The 21587-nt window shown below is 40.1% G+C and overlaps 1 protein-coding gene across 2 annotated transcripts; it reads right to left on the bottom strand.

The window, feature by feature from the left end:
* Window positions 1-458: 458 nt before the first annotated feature.
* LOC149309153 (keratin-like protein KRT222) lies at window positions 459-20342 on the bottom strand. 2 transcript variants are annotated; one of them, XM_089531187.1, is made up of 6 exons: window positions 20236-20342; window positions 7275-7403; window positions 5899-6119; window positions 4485-4564; window positions 2618-2726; window positions 459-1924 (listed from the first exon to the last, which is right to left on the bottom strand). In XM_089531187.1, the coding sequence occupies exons 1-6, from the start codon at window positions 20329-20331 to the stop codon at window positions 1711-1713; spliced, it is 849 nt and encodes a 282-aa protein (XP_089387313.1). In that variant the 5' UTR covers window positions 20332-20342; the 3' UTR covers window positions 459-1710. The 2 variants fall into 2 exon arrangements, with proteins under 2 accessions (XP_089387313.1, XP_089387312.1); XM_089531186.1 differs by lacking the exon at window positions 20236-20342 and adding an exon at window positions 20153-20225.
* Between the last annotated feature and the right edge of the window lie 1245 nt (window positions 20343-21587).

Genomic DNA, 21587 nt, shown 5'->3' with positions numbered 1-21587 from the left:
CAGGTTCCATTGTCTTTTTCATTTGTAATTTTGTGTGGACAGCTTGTAGTGGCTGCAATGCCATTATTTGTTGTTGCTGTTATACTTTCAAATTGACTCAGATTTATGGTGACCCTCTCATAGTTTTTTCTTTAAAAGATATATTCAGAGATGGATTGCCATTGCCTTCACCTGAGGCTGAGAGAGTATAACACACAAGGAGTCACCAGTGAGTTTTCATGGTCTTGAACTCTGGTCTTGCAGAGCCCTACTCCAACATGCAGATGTCTACACCACAAATGGGACACAAATATAAAACTAAAAGTAAAACAAAAAGTTTAAGCATTTAGAAAGTGTGATACACCTAAGACTTTAACATGATTTTGGCTTTAGCATGTAGCCCTTTTTAATCCAGTAGAATTAAAAATCCTTTTTAATTCCAGTAGTTATGATGATAGACCATATGATATAGGCACAGACATCATAAAAATATTTTGTCCTTTATCCCTGCAACATTGCAGCTGAACTCCTCCATGTACTGAAACCGAGAGGTTTGCAATTGGTTCTACAGAAACCAGAATACTAACTACAAGAAATATAAAACAATTCAGAAACACATGTCGGCATGGATAATCTACCCTCGGTCTTTTGCAACAAACGGTAAAGTCTAAATAAATATATATAAAAAAAAATCATATTTGAAAGCTTAATTTCAAGAAAATATTTTGCTTACTAAAACCCAGTAATGAAAGGACAGCAAGAAATGTACTAGATAGGTCATTTTATATTATCAGTAACCATGTAATAGATCATGGATCTATTTACTGCCATACATATTTGAATCCTATAGGGCAGAAGACAAAACCTGAAACACTCTCACCAAAGAGAAGCCAGTTGAGACAGTGAGAGTTGGCAGTCACAGGAAATTTGGATACCTTCCTGTTGGTTAAACTATTGTCTTGGCTGTAGCCACTCTTGAGGTTAAACTAGCAGGGTTTTACAAAAATGTTGATGGGATCAGATTGCAAGGTATGGCTTAAAATGGCTTTAAAAATAAGCCTTGAAAATTCTAGCGTGGATCTGTTAGAGAAATCCAACTATTGTTGTACCCAGATCCTAGGATAAGTGCATAATTATTGGATAGCTTTGACAAATAATAGATATAAATTTTGTTGTGACCATTAACAATTTTCTGAAAATGGTTTGGACTTGAAATAGACTTTGGTTGGATGACTTTGGAAGTTGATGGGTTGAAGTCCATCTGCTCCCATGAAGGTTTTTCATGGATTTACTGATTGTCAGGAGAGACATATTGACAATTCAATAAAATGCTAATTGTGATTGGGGGGGGGGGGAATCAAAATAGTTGAATGCAGTTATGCCATTCATAATCTTATGCCTGAGTCTTTTCTAGTGTGGACATTCTTTTCCACAAAGGCAAGAATGGATCTATTAAATTCTGAAGTATGTGTTAAAATTCTAAAAGCCAGGAGCGGAAACTATTTCAGCAGACACAATAATGATAATCAAATAGTGATTCTGTTTCTCAGAAATGTTATACCCTTAACCCTTTTTTATGTCTTCAAAATGATCATTAGGTTATAGAAATATATATTAGCTGAGGAGCATATTCTTTGTATTGTAGGCGATCGTGTAGTTCATCTAGGTCCACACTAGCATTTATTTCTGAAACTCATCCATGGATAATCTTTGGCTTAGTTTGGTGCCAATTTAAGTTTTGATTGATGGGATGCTGCAAGACCTCCTCATAACCAATCTCACTTCGATATCAGGCAAGCTTTTCTGTTTAGTCTGTAAACAACCTTCATCTGTGGCTGCCAGGTGGAGATCAAAGCGCAAAGAAACTGATTTTTTCCTTAAGCGAGGGTTGTCTTTAAAGAAAGAGCCTTCCCATTCTTTAATCACTTCATCAACTTTTTCGGTCCTGAAATGATAAATTAATGATAAATTATGCACAGGAACATATCTTCAAGCTACAATTTCATAATGGGATAAAAATGCTACAGTCTGGCCACACATGGTGATAATATTATATTATGAATTCAGTTGCTAGTTCCAGATGGAGTAGACCCAGTGAGTCAATGGGACTTGACTCATCATTCAGCAATTGAGTCAATGAGCTCAATTCCTCCTGACTGGGATTGAAGGCACCATCTGTCATCATAATGGAACCAGATCCTGGAAATTGTACATTGTTTACCATGGGCTAATAAACTACAAACATTAATTGGTTACTAATATCTTTTACCACAGTGACATTTAAGACACATTCATGCTAGGTGACCCTGTATTGTCTGAAAGAAATATTAATGGATGCTACAGGGTGGATCCTTAGGCAGAATGTTAGAGTAGAAACCTCCTTACCATGAGGAATGGGGATGTAGCCACTTTCAGTGGCAGATCTTAGACATGGCTGATGATAATAGAGTTCTTGTACCCTTTCAATTCATTGTATTAAATTTATGTGGGAGAACCTTTTTATGGATTATATATCCTTGTTTTCTAATAGAAGGGGATAGTATAATTTCACACCAAAACATTCTAGGTTGGATCTGCCTTAGAAAATATTTCCTTATTACTTGTACACAGACCCTTTTTTGTTTTTCTGTTTACTTACTGTATTGTGCCATGAGCTTCTGCACGTTCCTTTGCAACATCTCCATTTAAGACTGCTTGCTTTGTCAGTATTTCTACTTTTTCAATCTCATGCTTCTTTAGCTCGCTTGCTGTATAAAGGGGAGAAAGTACACAGATATATAAGAAATTTCACATTCAGACATGAGTCTGTGATCTGTAGTGCAAGACTTACATTGGCCTTATTCCTGGTGCTTGACTTTTAATGTTCTTTTGCCAGAAAGACATAGTTTTGCACATCAAGGGTGTATCTACAGTAATACAGTGTGGAGCTAGTGTGGTTTTTAGTGGTCAGGGTTTTGGACGCACACTCAGCAGATACTGGTTCTAGTCCCCACTGAGCCATGAAACTCACTGGGTTGTTGTGAGGATAAAATAGGGGAAGATGATAGCTATAAATATTATCTTGAGCTCAGTGAAGGAATGTCAGGTTTGAAATGTAGCCCATAAAACTAAATGTACATGTCTGTTATCCCACAAATATCTGACAAGTTACATCTGACTGTTACCTTAGTTCAGTTGCAGTGTTTCATGAGCAATACTGATGCTGGGTGGAACTGATAAATCTGATGTGACACTGACTGACAGGCTGTTAATCTCCCTCTTGTTTTGGGGGGTAATTTGGTATCCTAGATTCCTGCCAGAAGACCAAGTATTTGAGAAAGAGAAGGATCAAAGCTCAGTGGTAGAATGCAAACTTTGCACGGACAAGGTTTCGGATTCAGTCCTCAGCATCACCTAATATCACCTCCATAACTGTCATCTTTCGGCCGGTGAGGGCGTTCACCAGGCAGGTCCAGCTCCATCAGGGCCAGCCTGGAAGAAGGAAGAGCCCTCCCTCCAATCCATCTGTCTTGGTCCAGGCCTCAGAGGGAGAGAAGAACCACTGGACCTCATCCCCTTTCCCTCCATCATTCCCTTCTCCTTTTGTTTTGTGTCTTTTAGATTGTAAGCCTGAGGGCAGGGAACTGTCTGATTAAAAATATTATTGTAAGCCGCCCTGAGAGCCATTAGGGCTGAAGGGCGGGATATAAATACCTAAATAAATAAATAATATGCCGAGAAAGACTGTTGCCTGAAAGCCCTGGACAAGCACAGATAATACCAAGCTCGACTGACCAGGGGTTTGATACAATATAAGATGGCTTTTAGTGTTCCCAGAAATGGCCTGTTGTGATGTTTGCAAAGCAAGAAAACGTGCCATGGAATGGAGTTGTGTTAAGTCTTTAGCTGCTGAGACCTTACTTTGATCTTATTGCATATGTTGAATGACTTGTTCTGACTTGTCTCTCTGGATTCATAAACTACATATAACACACCTTGCCATGAGTATCATTCCACCGATATAGTGAACATACATTGAAGAATGTGGGGAAGGGAGCAGCTCCATCTTTTTCCTTACTGGAAATTTTCAAGCAGAGGGTTGGATTAGATGTCCTACAAGTGCCACTTCAACTTTGTGATAGCAATCAATAAACACATTTTTCCAATTAGAAAATGACAGAACTGTGCATGAGTCTTGCTTTCTAGTTGCCAAGGTGTTCAGAGATATGTAGAGGGAATCTGGTGGCTAGTCCAGATAGCCAAGCAGGGGATCAGCAGAATCTGGTTGGTCAGGGCAGTCTACAGATAGATACAGGTATGAGTGTGTGTGTGTGTGTGTGTGTGTGAGAGAGAGAGAGAGAGAGAGAGAGAATTGTTTTATACCTTATGGCAGGCCATAAACAGAGGAGTTCCCCACATAACATGATTTATTATCATCCTAAATTTCTGAGACCCACTTCAAATTAAGCCTTGCCTAAATTATCATTTATCCTTTTAAGTCATTGCTTGGCTTTAAAGAAACTCACGTGAAGGCAAGATAAAAGCTATTCGGCTGGTGGTAGGCTTTTTGTCATCTTTTCTTTCTTGGTGTGTAGAATGGTGCAACCTACAAAGAAAACAAGACTCCCAAATCATAACACTGTAGAATGGGCTTGTTCATACATGTAGCTTTCTAAGTGGATAGACACCACGGACGTTTGTGGTGAGTTAACTCTGTGTGTTGTTGTAGAGTTTCGTAGTCCATGTTGAACTTGTTTGGTCTGCAGTGGAAAGGCTATCTGTCCCCTTTCTGTCTAGTATTATCTACTTGCAGCACATTAATACAGGGTCAGTTCAGTGCTGTTTTATACACTGTTTGTTCTCCTATAGCACTGATGGGGAAACTGGATTCAACTCATGGAGCTCTCTGGACCACTTTAGGTTTTCTGCATGTTGTGAGTGTAAAGGGGAGAAAAAAGGAGAGCCTTACAGAGAAAATGGTGGAAAGAAAGGAGGAACGGCTGTACTTTGGCTCTTTCCCTCAATTGGGCATTCCATTCTTGTATACTACAAATGAAGGTCCCTGGATTAATTAAATGTAATCTCAAATTATATATCAACTAGGAAACTATGTTTTTTGGGGACTGGGGTTGGTGATTAGAAAAACCTAAGATCTGTTTTGTTGTAATTCTGTAATTCTGATGACATAGGGTGCACCCGCACGGCTGAAATAAAGCAACTTGATACTGCTTTAACTGCCATGGCTCAATGCTATGGAATTCTGGGATAGTTCTATGAGGTATTTATCCTTCCCTGTCAGAGAGGTCTGATGCCCCACCAAACTTCAAATCCCATATTTCCATAGGATTGAGCCATGGCAGTTAAAGTGGTGTCAAACTGGATTACAAAAGAGAAATCAGAAGCTCCCGCTTGCGCATGACAGGGGAGCTTGAGAGTTGTCCAAGCTTGTTCTTGTAATAACCAGTCATTGAGCAAGAAAGCATGCCTCTTGCCTTTAAATAAACTTGGCATGATTATTTTGTTGTTGTTTGTATGTGCCTTCAACTTGCCTATTACTTACGACAACCTCATAAATTTCATAGGGTTTTCTTAAGCAGGGAATGCTCAGAGGTGGTTTTGCCAGTCCCCTCCTCTGAAATGTAGCCTACAGCACCAAGTATTTGTTTTTGTTGCTACGAGTATTTTGTTGCAACCAATAAGTACAGCATGAACACTTCTCAGCTCAGTTACAATGCTTGGTCTTGCCCCAGTCCTGGGCATTTTGAGAGCTTTGGTTAAGATACAGAATATAAGTAAATGATGTTTATTAACTGCCTTAATCACAGATTTTTGGTGAAAAAGGCTGGATGAACATGCAATATAAGCAAAATCTAACAAGGAAAAGAAGTAATAATAAATAATACTAACCCAAGAAGCCTGATTATTTTCAGCTATGAGTACCTTTTTTCCTCCTTCTCCAGCAGACTGCGGTATCTGGCAATTTCTTGCTCGAGCTTCATCTTAGTGTTCAGTAATTCTTCATGTTGCTGGAGCTGTTTCTCGATGCCATGTCGCACCTCTTGTAGCTCTGTCTCCAGATCTTCAATCTCTCTTTCCAAATCCTTGAGCTGAGTCTGGTACTTCTCTTCTGTGGTGCGCAGAGCAGTTTCCAGGCCTTTTTCCTGTTAAATGGAGGTGCTAATTGACAAACTGAAATGTATTTCTCAAAACGATGGCTTTAAAAAAAAATTAATGGAGAGTTAAAATTTTAAAAGCACACTTTAAAAAAATTGCTGAAGTTGGTTTTCGAGTGAAGGCCTCAATAAATGTAATAAAAATGGGAGAATCCGTTACATTCTGAGTATTTTTGTCTATATCACTCAGTTTTGGTCACCATTCCTACATACTCTTCCTCAGTGCTAGCATTTTTTTATAGATGACATAGATGATTTCTCTGGTAATAGAGTCACATTGCTAATTTTGATTGTCATAACTTTGTACAGTTTTGGCATGGAGGGGCTGATCCAATTTTGGGAGCATGTCGGGCCTGTGCTCCTGTTATACCCAGTATGGAGGGTCACTGTGACGTTGTGGACAACCATATTACTCCTAGTTCTGGGGCAGATGGCCCTGCCTCACTCTCATCCAAGTGGATTTCCACATTTTGTCATTTCAGCACCATCCAGCAGGCAAGCTGGGTGACTAGAGGTGCATCTACATTGCAGAAATAATACAGTTTGATACCACTCTAAGTGCTGCAACTCCATCCTATGGAATCTTGGTATTTGTAGTTTTACAAAATCTTTAGCCTTCTCTGTCAAAGAGAGCTGGTAATTCACACAACTCCAAATCCCAGGATTCTGTAGGATGGAGCCATGACAGTTAATGTGTTGTCAAACTGCAGTTTTTCTATGGTATAGATGCACTCTAGGTTTCAATTATTGGCCAGCAGACGGGTTTAATGTTAGGTGGCCATGCTGTGGCCCAGGGCTATTCAGGTGTAACCAAAATAGTTGTGTTCTCCTCATTCCTGAAAAGTGCAAAGCCTGACTGCTGATTCTCCCAACAATATCATATCTACTAATTGCATCCACTACTACAGCCCTTGCTGATCGTGTCTGTACATTAAACCTCCTCCTCTGCTCTTTTAAAGCAAAAGAAAAAAAAGCTGGGGGATATATGTTTGCTTCTATTATGGAAGCACCAGAACATTTACACCTTATTCCATGGTTTTTGTTTTAGGATTTCTAGTATACTTTGGATACAGCCTCCAACAGAAAAAATGTTATCCCCACCCCACGCATATGTAGTAAGGTAATTGGATTGTATTTACTTACCATCGCATGGAGAGAGTCAATTTCCGTCTGCATTTGATGCCACTGACGTCTAGCTTCATTTAACTCTGCCCTGGCTGCCTTCAGCACTTCTTCGTCTTTACTCATTCTTTCACTAGTGGCTGCTTCTAGCTGCAAGGAAGCATTCACAATGTGAATTCAACCTGCCCGAGTCAGTAAAAATGCCATTTTTGCTCATGTGTATGAACCCCAGGTTTTTGAAACAAAGCAATTCCTGGGCATGATGGACCTCTTTACTTCAATAGGCTACCTCCGTGGCATCACAAGGGGATGCAGGAGGTGCAAAGTGCACCAGGTGACAAAACAAATGGGGTAAACAAGGTATGGAAGAAAGTGATGGGTTACTTAAAGAGGTTTTGGAACAATACCGTAACAGGAAGAAATCTTGACTTTGTCTATGTAGTAAAGGCCTAATCTTTTTTTTCAAGGAATCGCTAAGGGAAAGAATGATTTAATGAAGTTTCACTATTAAGAGTTTAAGGTAAGATAAGCTCACAAGGTAGCTAGGAATAGATAAAGTATGGGAAAAGGTAGATGGAGCTACATGAATCCAGGGAAAGAAAGTCAGTCAAGGATGAAACAGAACAACAGTATGTGAATGAAGGTTTGAGAAGGGGTCAAATGAGAGATCAAAAGGAAGAGATATGTGGTGAAAGGTGTAGAAGTGGAGAGATTAAAAGGTTGGAGAGGGCTAAAGAAGGGACATGTATAAAAGAAATTGAAAGGAAGAATTTGAGTAATTAGAAAGGGAAAGAGGGATTAAAGGAGGATAAGAAGGACAAAAAAGAAAGGATAAAGAAAGGTTTGTTGGTATGAAGAAGGTTATAAAGGATAAAAGAAATACATTCAGAAATGATACCAATTCAGTAATTTCTTTTGTGGTACTCTTGACTACCATAGGTTTGGTTTGTTTGCAGTTGTATGTATGTTTTTATAGTTTTAATGTGTATATTTTAAATTCAATAAACTTTATTAAAAAAAACATTTTGAAGCCATGGATGGTTAAACCCATGGATAAGGAATCCATGAATACAGAAGGCAACTGCACTTTAAGCCTCATATGATTTGTGCAATTGCTGCATTCTGAAGACTTCATCACACCAGCCTTCTGTCCTTCCACAACTACAATATTTTGAAACTTGAAGCATACCAGTTTGGCATCATTTCTTATCACACTTTTCCTTACGATCCATGATTGCGTGATCTCTTTTCCACACTGCCAAAAGCCCTCTTTGGGGAGGAAGGGTGGGAATGAGCAATCATAACTGCCAACCACCTCCTGAACCTGGTTGCTGTGTGAATATACACATAGCACTTGGCTTCAGGAGGCAGTTAGCATCTGAGGTCACTCCTTCCTTCCCCCTCCCAAAACATGGGGCTGCTGTGTGCACATCCACCCAGAGCCCTGTTCAAGTAATTGTTGCTGCCAATCCCCTTCTGAAGCTGACTACTGTGTGAATGTGCACACAGAAGCCAGCTTTGGAAAGCTGTTGGCATCCACAGCTGCTGAGAAGGGGAGGAACTTTCCCATTCACACAATATGACTGCCTGAGAAGCAGAACTGCAGTGAAGGGACCTATTGCAAAAAGGCAGTAATGCAACAGCAGCAAAATTGAGATCCTATTGATGGGTTTTACCCATCAATGGAATGTATACTACCTGCCAACTGGAATGCAAGGGAGCAGCTTGACGGACACAGTGTGTGATAAATATTGGCCAAAGATGCTTTTATCCTGTTAAAATTCTCTTTTTATTGTCTCATGTGATAAAGTCCTCATTGTTCATATAGCATTTATTAACAGCACATCTTTTGGCTCAGTGATTATTTGTAGAATACCACTTATTTCAGCTTTTGAGAGAATCCAGGAACATACTTAAAAAAAAAAAATTTTTTTTAAACAGAGTCTATGGAGATATGTTGTAACATGACCACCCCACCTAAAGACACATTTTAGTCTTACCCTAGGCTCAGACTTTGGTGTTTCTGCCTAGGAAAAACTTATTTGTCCATTCATTTTTGGTCTTCTGCTACACAATCAAGACTCTGTCCCTTTAAAGAAAGTGCTTGGGCTTTATGGGCTTGATTTTACTGCTCTGACTTATTGTACCTAGTATATAATCGTTTGGGCGGCATGAATCACTTCTATGATCTCTTATATTGCTGTTGTTATTGTGAAGTATTTTTACATGCTGGTTTATTATTTTATTGAGTTTTTTTATTTATTGGTTGATCAATTTTTATTGTGTTTTATTATTCTAAGAGCAGCTGCCTTAGACTAAACAGTTTAAATAAATAACAGTGCAGTCCAGCCTTCCATAACCTGGCATGCTTTGAATATAGTATGGTCAATGATGGAATATTGTATTACTATTAGTTTAGTAGGAATGCATGACCAGAAGGAAAGGATTTTGGTGAATGAAGTACTAGAAGTGGGAACTGTCTGAAGTCTTAAGTGAGGAAGGAAAATCTAAAATACAGTGCTTTGAGCCTTTCTTGATATATCTTATTTGCACATAATTTATTATTATTATTAATTATTGTGTTTTTGTCCCATCCTTTGTTCCATAGAGCTTAACAATGAACATGTCTGGCCAAAGAGCACACAATGAACTTCAAGTCTGAGTGAGGATTTGAACCTGTGTTTCCCTTTTCCTATGTGCATATGCCGTGAAGTTGCCTGTCAACTTATGGTGATCCCATGAACTTCATTGTTTTTTCTTAGGCAAAGAATACTCAGAGGTATTCAGTTCTTTCCGCTGAAATATAGCTTACAACACCTGGCATTCATTAGCAGTCTCCAATCCAGGTACTGTCTGCCACTAATCGCTATATAGCAGTGGGATCTCCATGATGACAGTGCTTGATTCAGGAAGAATAAAGGAAGATGGGATGGTTTCAAAGTGGGAGTAAAAAAGGATGACAGATAGGACTGATTCCATAAAGGGTCGTTCTATTCCCTGCCACCCTACTTTGAGAATACAACTTATTGAACTCTTGATAGAGAACACAGAAAGAAAACTAGTAGAGAGCACAAGATCTCTGTATAAAGACAAAGGGGCAGATAGCCTTAGAATCCTTAGAAGACATTCAGAAATCTCCAACTAAACACAAATATGAATGACATCGCTTCCCAGATGTGGTGTCTTCAGGTTCCCTGGCTGCTGATTTGTCTAGGCCATGTTATTCCACATTGCTTTATAAAGGCTGTTCCTCTAAAATTAGGCATGACTGTGGGGCAGAAGCCAGTGTTCTTCCTACATTCCATTGGAAACAAGTACTAAGTCATAAAGAGATTAGAATATCTGAGAGCATCTGGATAAAATATGGAGAAGTCAATGGTGACAGACAGATATGAAGGCAGATTTAATTTCTCATCACCAGGGCATCTATCATAACCTTGTTTGGCTATCATACAGCTCACTGATGTGCAGAGCATATTTGCTATTATTACGTGCCATCAAGTTGGCTTTGATTTATAGTAACCCTATGAATGAGACCACCAAGAGATCCTGTTATTAAAATAGCCTTGCTCAGGTCTTGCAAATTCAGGGCCATGGTGTCCTTTATCGAGTAAATCATAACAGGCATATCATATTGAAGTACAAATTATCCTACACCAAGAAGAACTGATTTCTTAGTATTCTGACATCATGGGCCCTGTGCTCGTCCTTATAAAGTTATACTGATTACTATATGTACCATGTTCAGTGATAGATTGACACACAGTGCAACCCTAAACCTGTCTACTCAGAAGTAAGCCTCACTATGTTCAAAGTCCCTTCCTCCTTGGTATTATAGTAGTTTACCGCACTGCCCTTTTCCATCCTTCCCTCCCGAGCTAGGCCTGGGATGAAACCTTTTAAACACGGATTTTATCGCACACCTCCATGCCTGGGCAGGAGGCATCCTGTACCCGATCCTGACTCCTCCCGCACTTTTTGAAAGAACGCGATTTTCATGTCCTTTGCAAAATACAGGAGAAATACAGATCAGGCCTGGGATGCCCTGGTTGGGTATGGGATGTCTCTGGCCTGGGCACAAATGTGTGCAATAAAATCTGTAGATAAAAGTTTTCATCCCATGCCTAGCTCAGTAGGGAAAGATGGAAAAGGGCAGTGCAATAAACTCCATAGACTTAAGGACTCACTGGAGGTTCATAAAAGGGGGGGGGGGGGGTACCTATCCTTTTAATCAACAGCCTAGACATTACTGAGAAGAAAAATGGGAGTCTGGATTTAAGAGTGTTTAGTGAAGCCATACTTTACTACTGCCTTCCAGCATCAGCAGATTATGAGTGCTGATTGGTTGGCTAAATTAATATTTACCATTCTGGATAAGATAAACATCTGTAGCTATCCAATATGTAAGCAATCTGCTAATCAATATATTTTTGACTCACCACAGAGAGCATACAATTTCCTTTGCATTTTGAAAGAGCAAGAGGAATGTTTCAACAACAGCACTGTGAAACATTTGGTGACATCACAGGAGTCCATGCTATTTATAAATTCATTTATGTACCCTCTTTCAACACTGAATAGCAGATATGTAGCCTACTATGGGAGAACATAATCAATGCATATATGAGGTTCCACTGAATGTTCAGACTGATCATAAACCCATGGTATTAACATTTTAAAATCCTAGGAATGAACACCCTCAAGGCTAGAACTGATGGTTCATGTACAGCAAGTGAGTGACTTGTGGTCCTCCAGATTTGTTGGACTGCAACTCTCATCAGCTCTATCTGAGAAGTACCCAGTGGTGAAGGATGATGAGAGTTGCAATCCACCAACATCTGGAGGGCCACACATTGCCCACTTGAACTACAGAAATGACCTCATTGATAGACAAACATGTCTGAAGTCAAAGTGATTTACAAATTTGAGGCCACATTCATGTTCAGTTTGAGTCCTCTTTAGTTATTTTTCTCATCCCAACACCTTGATTGGAACTGTGTGAGGGAAGGGGAAGGATGAGAGAGAATTACTGCACTTGTGGTCTAAAAGACTGAAAGAGGACATTCTGGCAATATCTTCAATGCAAGCCTTGAATAAGAGTTTTTTTGGGCTATGTGGCCATGTTCTAGAAGAGTTTATTCCTGACATTTCACCAGCATCTGTGGCTGGCATCTTCAGAGATGCCAGCCACAGATGCTGGTGAAACATCAGGAATAAACTCTTCTAGAACATGGCCACATAGCCCCAAAAACCCACAAAAAACTATGGATGCTGGCCATGAAAGCCTTCGACTTCACCTTGAATAAAATGGTTAGGCATATCAAAGCAAGCGAATTCACAATTGCAGTTATACTGGATTGTGAGAAACAGTACCCTTGTCATAAAGTGGATTGCTGGTGTCTGGAGCCAAAATTGTCATCCTAGACTAGGCAAGATGTAATGCTTGCCTGTTTGGATGAGTCCCACTGAGACATTTAGGGACATGTGCCAGGTTGATGATATACTGGCTTGGAATGACCCAGCATATGCAACAATTCTTAGAGTGGTATAGAATAGCTGTCCTCAAGCAGATATCCTCAAAATGTTTTGAACTGCAACTTCTATCATCTCTAGCCAATGGCCATGTTAGTTGGCTATTATCTTTAAGGCCCTACATGGTTTGAGTTCAGGGTACCTACAGGATCACCTTCTCCCATACAATCCACTCTGTACACTCAGGTCCTTTGAGAAATTGCAGCGCCATGATCTGGTCCTTTGGATCTGGAATAATCTGGATCCTGGTGGTGGCTGGCTTGGGACCACAGCAGCAGCCCACTTTGGAAGCGAGGCATGCGGTTACAATGGTCCCAGTGCAATTGTGACCAGGGCGGCCTCTGGACGATGCTGCTGGGCCATCTACTTCACTCCATAGCGAAAGAGTTCTCATATGTTGGTTCAAATATTGATCAGAATGGAGATTGCAGTCAAGAAATAAGACTACAATTGGGAAGGGTAGCTAGGAAAGAACAGGACAAGATCATAAAGTGTAAAGACATAACACTGAATACTAAAGTGTGGATTGCCCAAGCCATTTATTCCCCATCGCCATGTCTGGATGTCAGAGCTGGACAGTTGAAATAGCCGATAGGAAGAAAATAGACTCATTTGAGATGTGCTGTTGGAGAAAAGTACTGAGAATGCTGTGGATGGCTAAGAAGACAAACAAATGGGTTCTAGAACAGATCGGGCCGAAGCTCTCATAGGAAGCCAAGATGACTAAATTTGAGGCTGTCATACTTTGACCACATCATGAGGAAATATGAATGATCAGAAAAGACAATGATGCTAGGAAAGGTGGAAGCCAGGAGAAACAGAGGAAGACCACATGCCAGATGGTTAGACTCAAGCAGGGAAAACACAGGCCTGTAAGATGTGAGCAGAGATGTTGAGGACATGGGGACTTGGAGGTGTCTCATCCATAGGGCCGCCATGAGTCAAAGTTGACTCGTGGGCATTTACCGGTAACAACAGGAGATCTCTATGTACTTGTTTTAGATGGAGTTCCCCATTCAGACTAAAATGTCAGAAGAGTAAAGCAAGCATTTGAAATAGTAACAGCCTTGGCTGGACAATCCAGGCTGTTTTTGATTTAGAAGTTTAAAAAAAAAAGTTGCTCTGCGGCTGGCAGAAGAGCTCTCATGAAGCAAAGGTTGATCATATGCATATTTACTCACAAATTTGTCCCACTCGGGTTTATTCCCATGTTTGTGAACACAAGAGTGTAGCCTTAGGAGAGTGTGGTAAAGTTTAAAAGTCAAAAGTGAGAGTAGCATGGTGAGTCTTAGAAGAATGTGGTGTTTGTAGTCAAGAACAGTTCTAAGTTTGGATGTCTTATAATCAGGATGCAACATACTGTAAATGCCTCTTTCAAACACAGAAAGACCTTATATGCCAAATCCATGAATCTTAAAAAAATAAAATAAAACCCAGACATCCTGGTTAGGGAAGTCCAATGGTTTAGGTTTAAACACTGCATCTGAGAAATAAGCATGCCAGAAAAACCACAGTCTTTAAGGAGCCACAGAATCCTGCTTCTTGAAAAGTTTGTCATTCTGTCTCCAACTCTACAATTACATTTCTTGATATGGAATTAAAATAGGCATGTGTCCAAAAGCGATGTATTGGGTTTTGGAAACAAAGCTTTAAATTTATGCTTCACGTCTGAGCATTTAATAAGATTAAATGATTATAATTTGTTTTTATTTATTTGAATTTGTTAGTCCCATATTGACCTTGTCCCTTAGGTTATTATATAATAGATTACGTAATACAAAAGAGAAGCATTATTAACTTTGAATAAAAGATGCCCCAAAGCCATGAAATGAGTCACAGCGTAAAAGAAAAATAAACAGCCTAGCTCTGGGGTGGACAACATTTTAACCCAAGAGGTTAATCTGTTGGGAACTCTCTGCCCTGCCCCATCTCAGAGGCACACAGTCCGCCTTCATACTCATCTCTCTACTATTCATACAGTTCTCCCCATTTACAGTCTTGGATCTCATATTGGGAGCCAGATGGGATATGAAGTAAATGAATAAATAACTCTTTCACATGTGCCTACAAATTTTTAGCCCTTCCCTAGCTGCTTGCTATTGTGATGAAGATCAGGCTTCTTGCACTCCTACTAGCCTTTCCTATATGCTTAAAAGCAGCACCTTATGGCTGAGGGTGGGGAGATCAGCTTTTGCCAATATTGTGGAGGAACTGGAAGGGTGTTCCAGATGTAGTAGTGCAATAGTTCCCAAACTGTGGTCCTCCAGGTACTTTGGACTTCAGCTCCAGAAGCCCCAGCCAATCTGACCAACAGTCAGAAATTTTGGGAGCTGAAGTCCAAAACACCTGGAGGACAAAAGTCTGGGACTACTGGTGTGGTTTGAATGTTAGGTTACAGCTCTGGAGGCCAGGGTTTGAATCCCTCCCCCAGCCATGGAAACCCATTGAATGACCTTGGGCAAGTCACTCTCTCTCAGCCCCAGAGGGAGGCAAAGGCATACCCTGCTGTGAAGAAATCTTGCCACGAAAACCCTGTGATAGGTTCACCTTGGAGTGTCCATAAATTGGAAATGACTTGAAGGCGCACAACAACAGCAGCGACAACAATGACAACAGCAAGAAATGTTGAAACCTGCCTTCTGCCTGTCATAACCCCCCTGCACTGCTCAGAGATCTTCTCTCCTGTCATCTGTTAAAATTCTTACTTGGATGGAAAGGGACTACACAAAACATAGTTGACCCATGAGCTATGGTTTGCATATTCCTTTTATAAAGCCTAAGTTATGAATATATAATTTCCTTCAGTGTCTGGAAGCTGTTTTGAAATGAAGAGAAATATTCTAAAATTTATATACTATAAATAAATAAATAAATAAATAAATAGGGAGTACCATATAGGAAATGGGCTCATCAGCTGAGTTGCAAAAAATACTGTAATTGTTGGGTTACTCATATTACTCATAACATTATTTTTCTGTGATTGCCTTCTCACTGTCTGGACATCTTGCACCTAATGTACAAAGTCAGTGTACTCTGTCATTGCCAAATTACAAATTATCTTTCCATGACACATCCTCAAAGATCTGGAGAGTCAATAAGTATGGCAGATATCATCTGAGGCAGGGATTATACAGCCTGTAGGCCACACGTAATAGTTCCTCACATCTCCACCTAATCCTTGTATTCATTTCATTGCTTTTCAGCTGAAAAAATCCATTTTAGGCCTGCAATTGATTCTGATATGTGTGATGTAGCCTAATACTACATTTCCTAATGCTGTTTCAGTCATCAACCTGAAACACTAATAAATCCTCCCCACCTGTTCCTCTCCTTCCTCCCTGCCCTCTTGGGCCTTTAGGTTTCTCCTGGGAAGTCCTACCCCCGGACATCCTGCCCGCAGAGGGTGGAAGTCCCGTCCCTCTCGGATGTTCCACCAGATAAGCACCAGTTAATCTATTCTTTTTCCCCCCTCCCTCTTCCTTCCTTTTTTTTTTTGTTCTGCAAGAGACAACCATGGCTACTTCTTTGAAATAATAATAATAATAATACATTATAGTTTGTGATTTTACTGTTTTGTGATTTTACTGTTTGGTTGTTGTGTGCCTTCAAGTAGTTTCCAACTTATGGCAAGCCTAACCTACATGGGGTTTTCTTGTCAATTTTCTTTGGAAGGAGTTTGCCACTGCCATCCTCTGAGGCTGAGAGAGTGTGACCTGTCCATGGTCACCCAGTGGGGTTCTGTGACTGAGTGAGGATTCAAACCCTGGTCTCCAGAGTCATAGTCCAATACTCAAACCATTACACCACACATACAGCTACACAAAATTCATAATTACATGCTTGAGTTGAATAGTTCCAGGGTCCCTGCATTAGAAACAGGGCAGAATCATTCATATCAGGGCCAACATTTGACATGTTACTGCTTGGAGCAAATGACCATATGATGCACTCCACATTTTATATGTTAAATAGTATTGACTGGAGGTTAAACCACTGCCAACACTGACAATGGGATAGCAGGTGTAGCTGAGGACAGCAGGATAGCAGAGAGGCCATGCATGCCTTTGCTCCCTGTTTCTCAGCATCTGCTGCTAGAAGGGACTACCACACTCTGCCTAATGGTAGGGCTGGGCCTTGACTAAAAACTGAGGAATATGAAGAGCCACATGATCATTCCCATATGACACTGAAGCTTGAGTACCAGCCACCACCTATGCATTTTTGCCCCCAAAATCTTCTGATATAGGGCGGGCAGGCAGGGGCATCATTACTAGGGTGCAGGGAGTGTGGATTGCATTGAGTGACACCAAAGAGAGGAAGTATCATCTGGTGGAGTGGTACACCTAGAGGGACTGGCAAGGCTATTGGGGGAGTGAAAAAGGGGGCACTCCCACTTGCCCAGCAGCCGAACTGGACCCTAAATGGGTCCTCTAGAGGCTGCAGCACCACCCTCTCAGTAGCGACAGCTGGTGATGCATTGCGTTTAATAATGCAATTGCATTTTTTTTTAAAAAAACATACAGTTTGGAAAGTTTTAATACTACATGTATCCTCAATAGCATAATAGGGCCTTTTGAACTATTGAGGGTCCCCCTGCAATCTCTTCTTCATTCCCCCTTAACCCCACCTCCTTGCCCTCCCTCCTTCTCCCCATTCCCTCCTGCCAAAGACAGAAGGACTATTTACTTGTGAGAAAGCAATCATTTCATCTTTGGCAGGCTGGGGTAGGGGCATGGAGAAGCCTGCTCTGGACTAGGGAGGAAGACAGGAACACTGACCCATGTGACTGTCCAATACCAGAACAGCCATTCCAGAATGTTACCACACTTGAGGAGAAATGCTACAGTGCCATGTTTGGGACCTTATTGATGGGTGTTTCCCATCAATGGAAAGGGATGCTCTTAAGAATGAAGGAGCAACAAAATGGCTATGACATTTTGAGATGAATAGTGCCAAAGGGGCTATTCTTTAACTTTAACACCAGATGTAAAGGCTTGTGTGATAAAGTCCCTAGCCTGTATGTCCTTCTTTGTTTATAACTTTTACCATCTTGCTCACACTCTGAAGTTGCTTGGCCACACATGTCCCAATTTTCATTTGTGACATTTTGGAGGGCAAAGACTATGATCCTTACAGGAGAAGTTTTTGTTTCCTTAAATGCAGTAATTCAGAACAGTGCTGTCTGAAAGTATGTTGGTCCCATTAAGAAAATGATAAATTTATTAGTTTTGGTTTCTTTCACTTTCTGAGTTTTTAATTTTTAAATTCTTTCCATCTTGAATATGAATGAATTTATAGATTTTGCTACATTCTTACCAATAACAGACCAAGCAAAAATCTCAACAATAGGCTAATTCTATACTTGCAGCGCTATTCTCAGAATGTAAAGGGCTTGCAATGTGGATGTTAAAGGTTTAAAAAGAGGTAACAACTCTAACTGAACATTCACATGACTGAACATGTTCTAGACTTGTATGAATAAGACCTGTACTACTTCAAGGCTGCCATCTTTCACCCTATTTGTTTATCTTTTATGCAGATAACATCATACACAGAACAGGACTTGGAGAAAGAGGAGTGATGATTGGAGGAAGGAGTATCAACGATCTAAGATATGCAGACGACACCATACCACTAGCAGAAAACAACAAAAACTTGGAACAACTGGTGAGGAAACTCAAAGAAGAAAGTGCAAAAGCAAACTTAATGCTGAATGTTAAGAAAATAAAAAAAATAATATAATAAATTCAACCTAGATGATGAGGAAATAAAAATAGTTAAAGATTTTCCATAGCTTGGATAAATCAGTGATCAGAACGTAGATTGCAGTGAAAAAATTAGAAGAAGACTGAGACTGCGGAGAACAGCTATGAAAGACCTTAAGTGCAAAGATATAAAACCTAACACTGGAGATAGGCTCGTCCAAGCCATAGTATTTCCAGTCAACAGGTATGGATGTGTGAGTTGGACAGTGAAGAAAGCTGATAGAAAGAAAATCAATTCACTTGAGATGTAGTGCTAGAGAATAGTGTTGAGGATACTGTGGACAGCTAAAAAGACAGATCAAGCCTGAACTCTCCTGGGAAGCCAAGATGGACTAAATTGAGGCTGTTGTACTTTGGCCACATCATGAGAAGACATGACTCACTAGAAAAGACAATAATGCTAGAGAAGGTAGAGGGCAGTAGAAAGAGAAGAAGACCTCATGCCAGAATAGTTTCAATCAAGCAGGCCATGGCCCTGATCTTGCAGGACCTGAGCAGAGCAGCTGAGGACAGAGGATTTTAGAGACATCTCATTTATGAGTTGCCATGAGCTGAAGCTGACTCGAGGACAGTTAACAACAACAACAACTTCTACAATATTACACGCATGCGTACGCACAGTTTTAAACAATGAAGCATATTGCTATTAATGACTTGCACATAAATGCTGCACAGAGTAAGCTGGGTGTGTAATGTATTGAAACATGTAGGTTGGACATAGGAGATTCAGGTCCAAATTTCTCTCTCACTGAAAACCTTACTGGATGGGCAAGCCAGTAACTAAAGGTTTTAATGTCTCAGATAGTTTATAAGACAAAACAAAGAAATGTTGTAACATGTCTCAAGCTCTAGGGAAAGGATTTTAAATTCAACCAAAGAAACAAATGGTATCAGCCTACTGTAGAGGGAAGCCAGCCGTAAGGGATTATAAAAGGATCACTCATTTAGAAATAATAATTTCAAAGCACAGCCAAGTGATAAGCTCAGCATTCATCCACCTTGTCTTTTTTTGGTTTATGATGTTTACGGTAGTTGTCAGGCTTGTCAGTGAGCTGTGAATTTCAGAGGCATTTCTTTCTGTGTGAATTTTTAATGCTGTCATCATGACCGAGTAACCTTTAAGAAATCTCGGATTACAAGCGGGCCAGCAAAGCATTACAGAACACTATGAACACTTGTCTTCAAGGGGACATTGTAAATATTACCTTGATAGTAAAATGCCACTTCCCACAATGTAATAGGTCCTTAGCAATTCTAACCCATCTTAACTACGTTTACTGTACAGCACACAGCTAAATGGAACCTAATTTGCTTCCTTTGCAAGAAAGAATTAGATCAAAATGAGCCTTAAGAGTAGAAATTTATTTAAAGCGCATGGATGAGGAGGGATAGATAAACTGCAAAAGCTTTGTCATTGTATTTAGGCAAATATCTGAATGCAAGGTGACACAATTCGACCTTAGCATTCTTTTTATATACCTTAGCATATTTTCTCCCCGACACACTGCAGTATGAGATAAGGAGGGGGGGGGGGGAAGAGAAGAAAATAAATCTGATTCCCTTCCCCAATAAAATGCTGCATTGAAAAAGGAAATACTGTACCTCACAGAGGCTGAGAGAGGAACTGAGTACACATTGGACTGGTTCCTTATTCGGGTAGGTGCCTGTCTGTATATGATCATTACCTGGGTCCCTGCTGAGAGGATGGTCTCTATCTGACTTCGGGTGATGAGCCTTTCATAGTTTGCCCTGATCTCATTGAGGAGCTGGGACAGTTCCATGCTGCTCCCATCCTCCACTTTGGCTAACTGAACCTTATTGATAGGATGCGAAGGCTGCTGCAGAGCATTCCCAGCCTGCAGTAAAAGTGAGAGAGAGAGAGAGAGAAAGGAGGGAGGGTGAGGAGGGAGGGAAACACAGATTTTTTTTAAAGTGACAGAGTTCTGATCTTTAAGCACCATCACTGATTCATCATCATTCATCATGGCTCTGAGATTCTCACACTTAGATCCCATTGACATGACTAGCGTGGATGTGACCAAGATTCTGCCTACTTTCTCACCATCTTGCAGCATGTACAATCAGCTGTCCATATCCATGGATTCTTTATCCATGGATCTAACCATCCACAGCTTGAAAGTATTTAAATATATATATATATTTTAAAAAACATACCCTGAATTTGCCATTTTACTATGCCATTTAATGGGACTTGAGCAGCCACAGATTTCGGTATTCACAAGGGGTCCTGGACCAAACCTCAGCGGATACCAAGAGCCCACTGTGTAGTTCAACCAAGGGCCTCTTCTATGTGACATTTTCCAATATAGGAATAGATTTCTATGCTGCAGAAAACATGTTTCACTAACTGTGGTGATGTGTGCCCGCTTGGGCTCATCATGTACATATGCATGTTGCGGAATGGATATATACCACAGTTTCCTGAACTGTATGTACTGTTCAAATGAACTGTGTGTTTTTATTTCATTTGGTTAGCTTTCTTACCCCAAATAAAATCCATACAGTTGGCCCTCTGTATCCATAGGTTCTTTATCCCGGACACAACCATCCATAGCTTGAAAATATTTAAAATATATATAAATTCCAAAAAGCAAAACTTGATTTTGCCATTTTATATAAGGGATACCATTTTACTATGCCATTATACAGTATAAAATGGGGCTTGAGCATTCTCTGGTTTTGATATTCACAGTGGGTTCCAGAATCAAACCCCAGTGAATACCATGACCAAGCAGAGATTTGAACTTTGATCTCCCTATTCCATGTCTAGAATAAGCATTACTCTATACTTATTGTCTCAAATCAATTGTTACTGTAACCAATGAATGAAGTTTGAAACATAGTAGAACATAAAAACGAAAAATAAAAAATGCAAGAATTAATGTACTAAATATGCTTCATAATAATGCAAATTAGAGTAATTTTTCCTAATTAGAATAATTGCATAATATGCAAATTAATTATTTGAGGAAGTGTGATATGGCAAACCTACATCTCAATTCATAGGCAGGCATTT

Source organism: Sceloporus occidentalis, unplaced genomic scaffold (genome assembly GCF_023333645.1).
Source record: "Sceloporus occidentalis isolate IW3139 unplaced genomic scaffold, rSceOcc1.0.p SCAF_7, whole genome shotgun sequence".
NCBI classification, from domain to species: Eukaryota; Metazoa; Chordata; class Lepidosauria; order Squamata; family Phrynosomatidae; genus Sceloporus; species Sceloporus occidentalis.
Note: the sequence above shows the minus strand (reverse complement) of the source record. Positions and strands in the feature narration are given on the sequence as shown.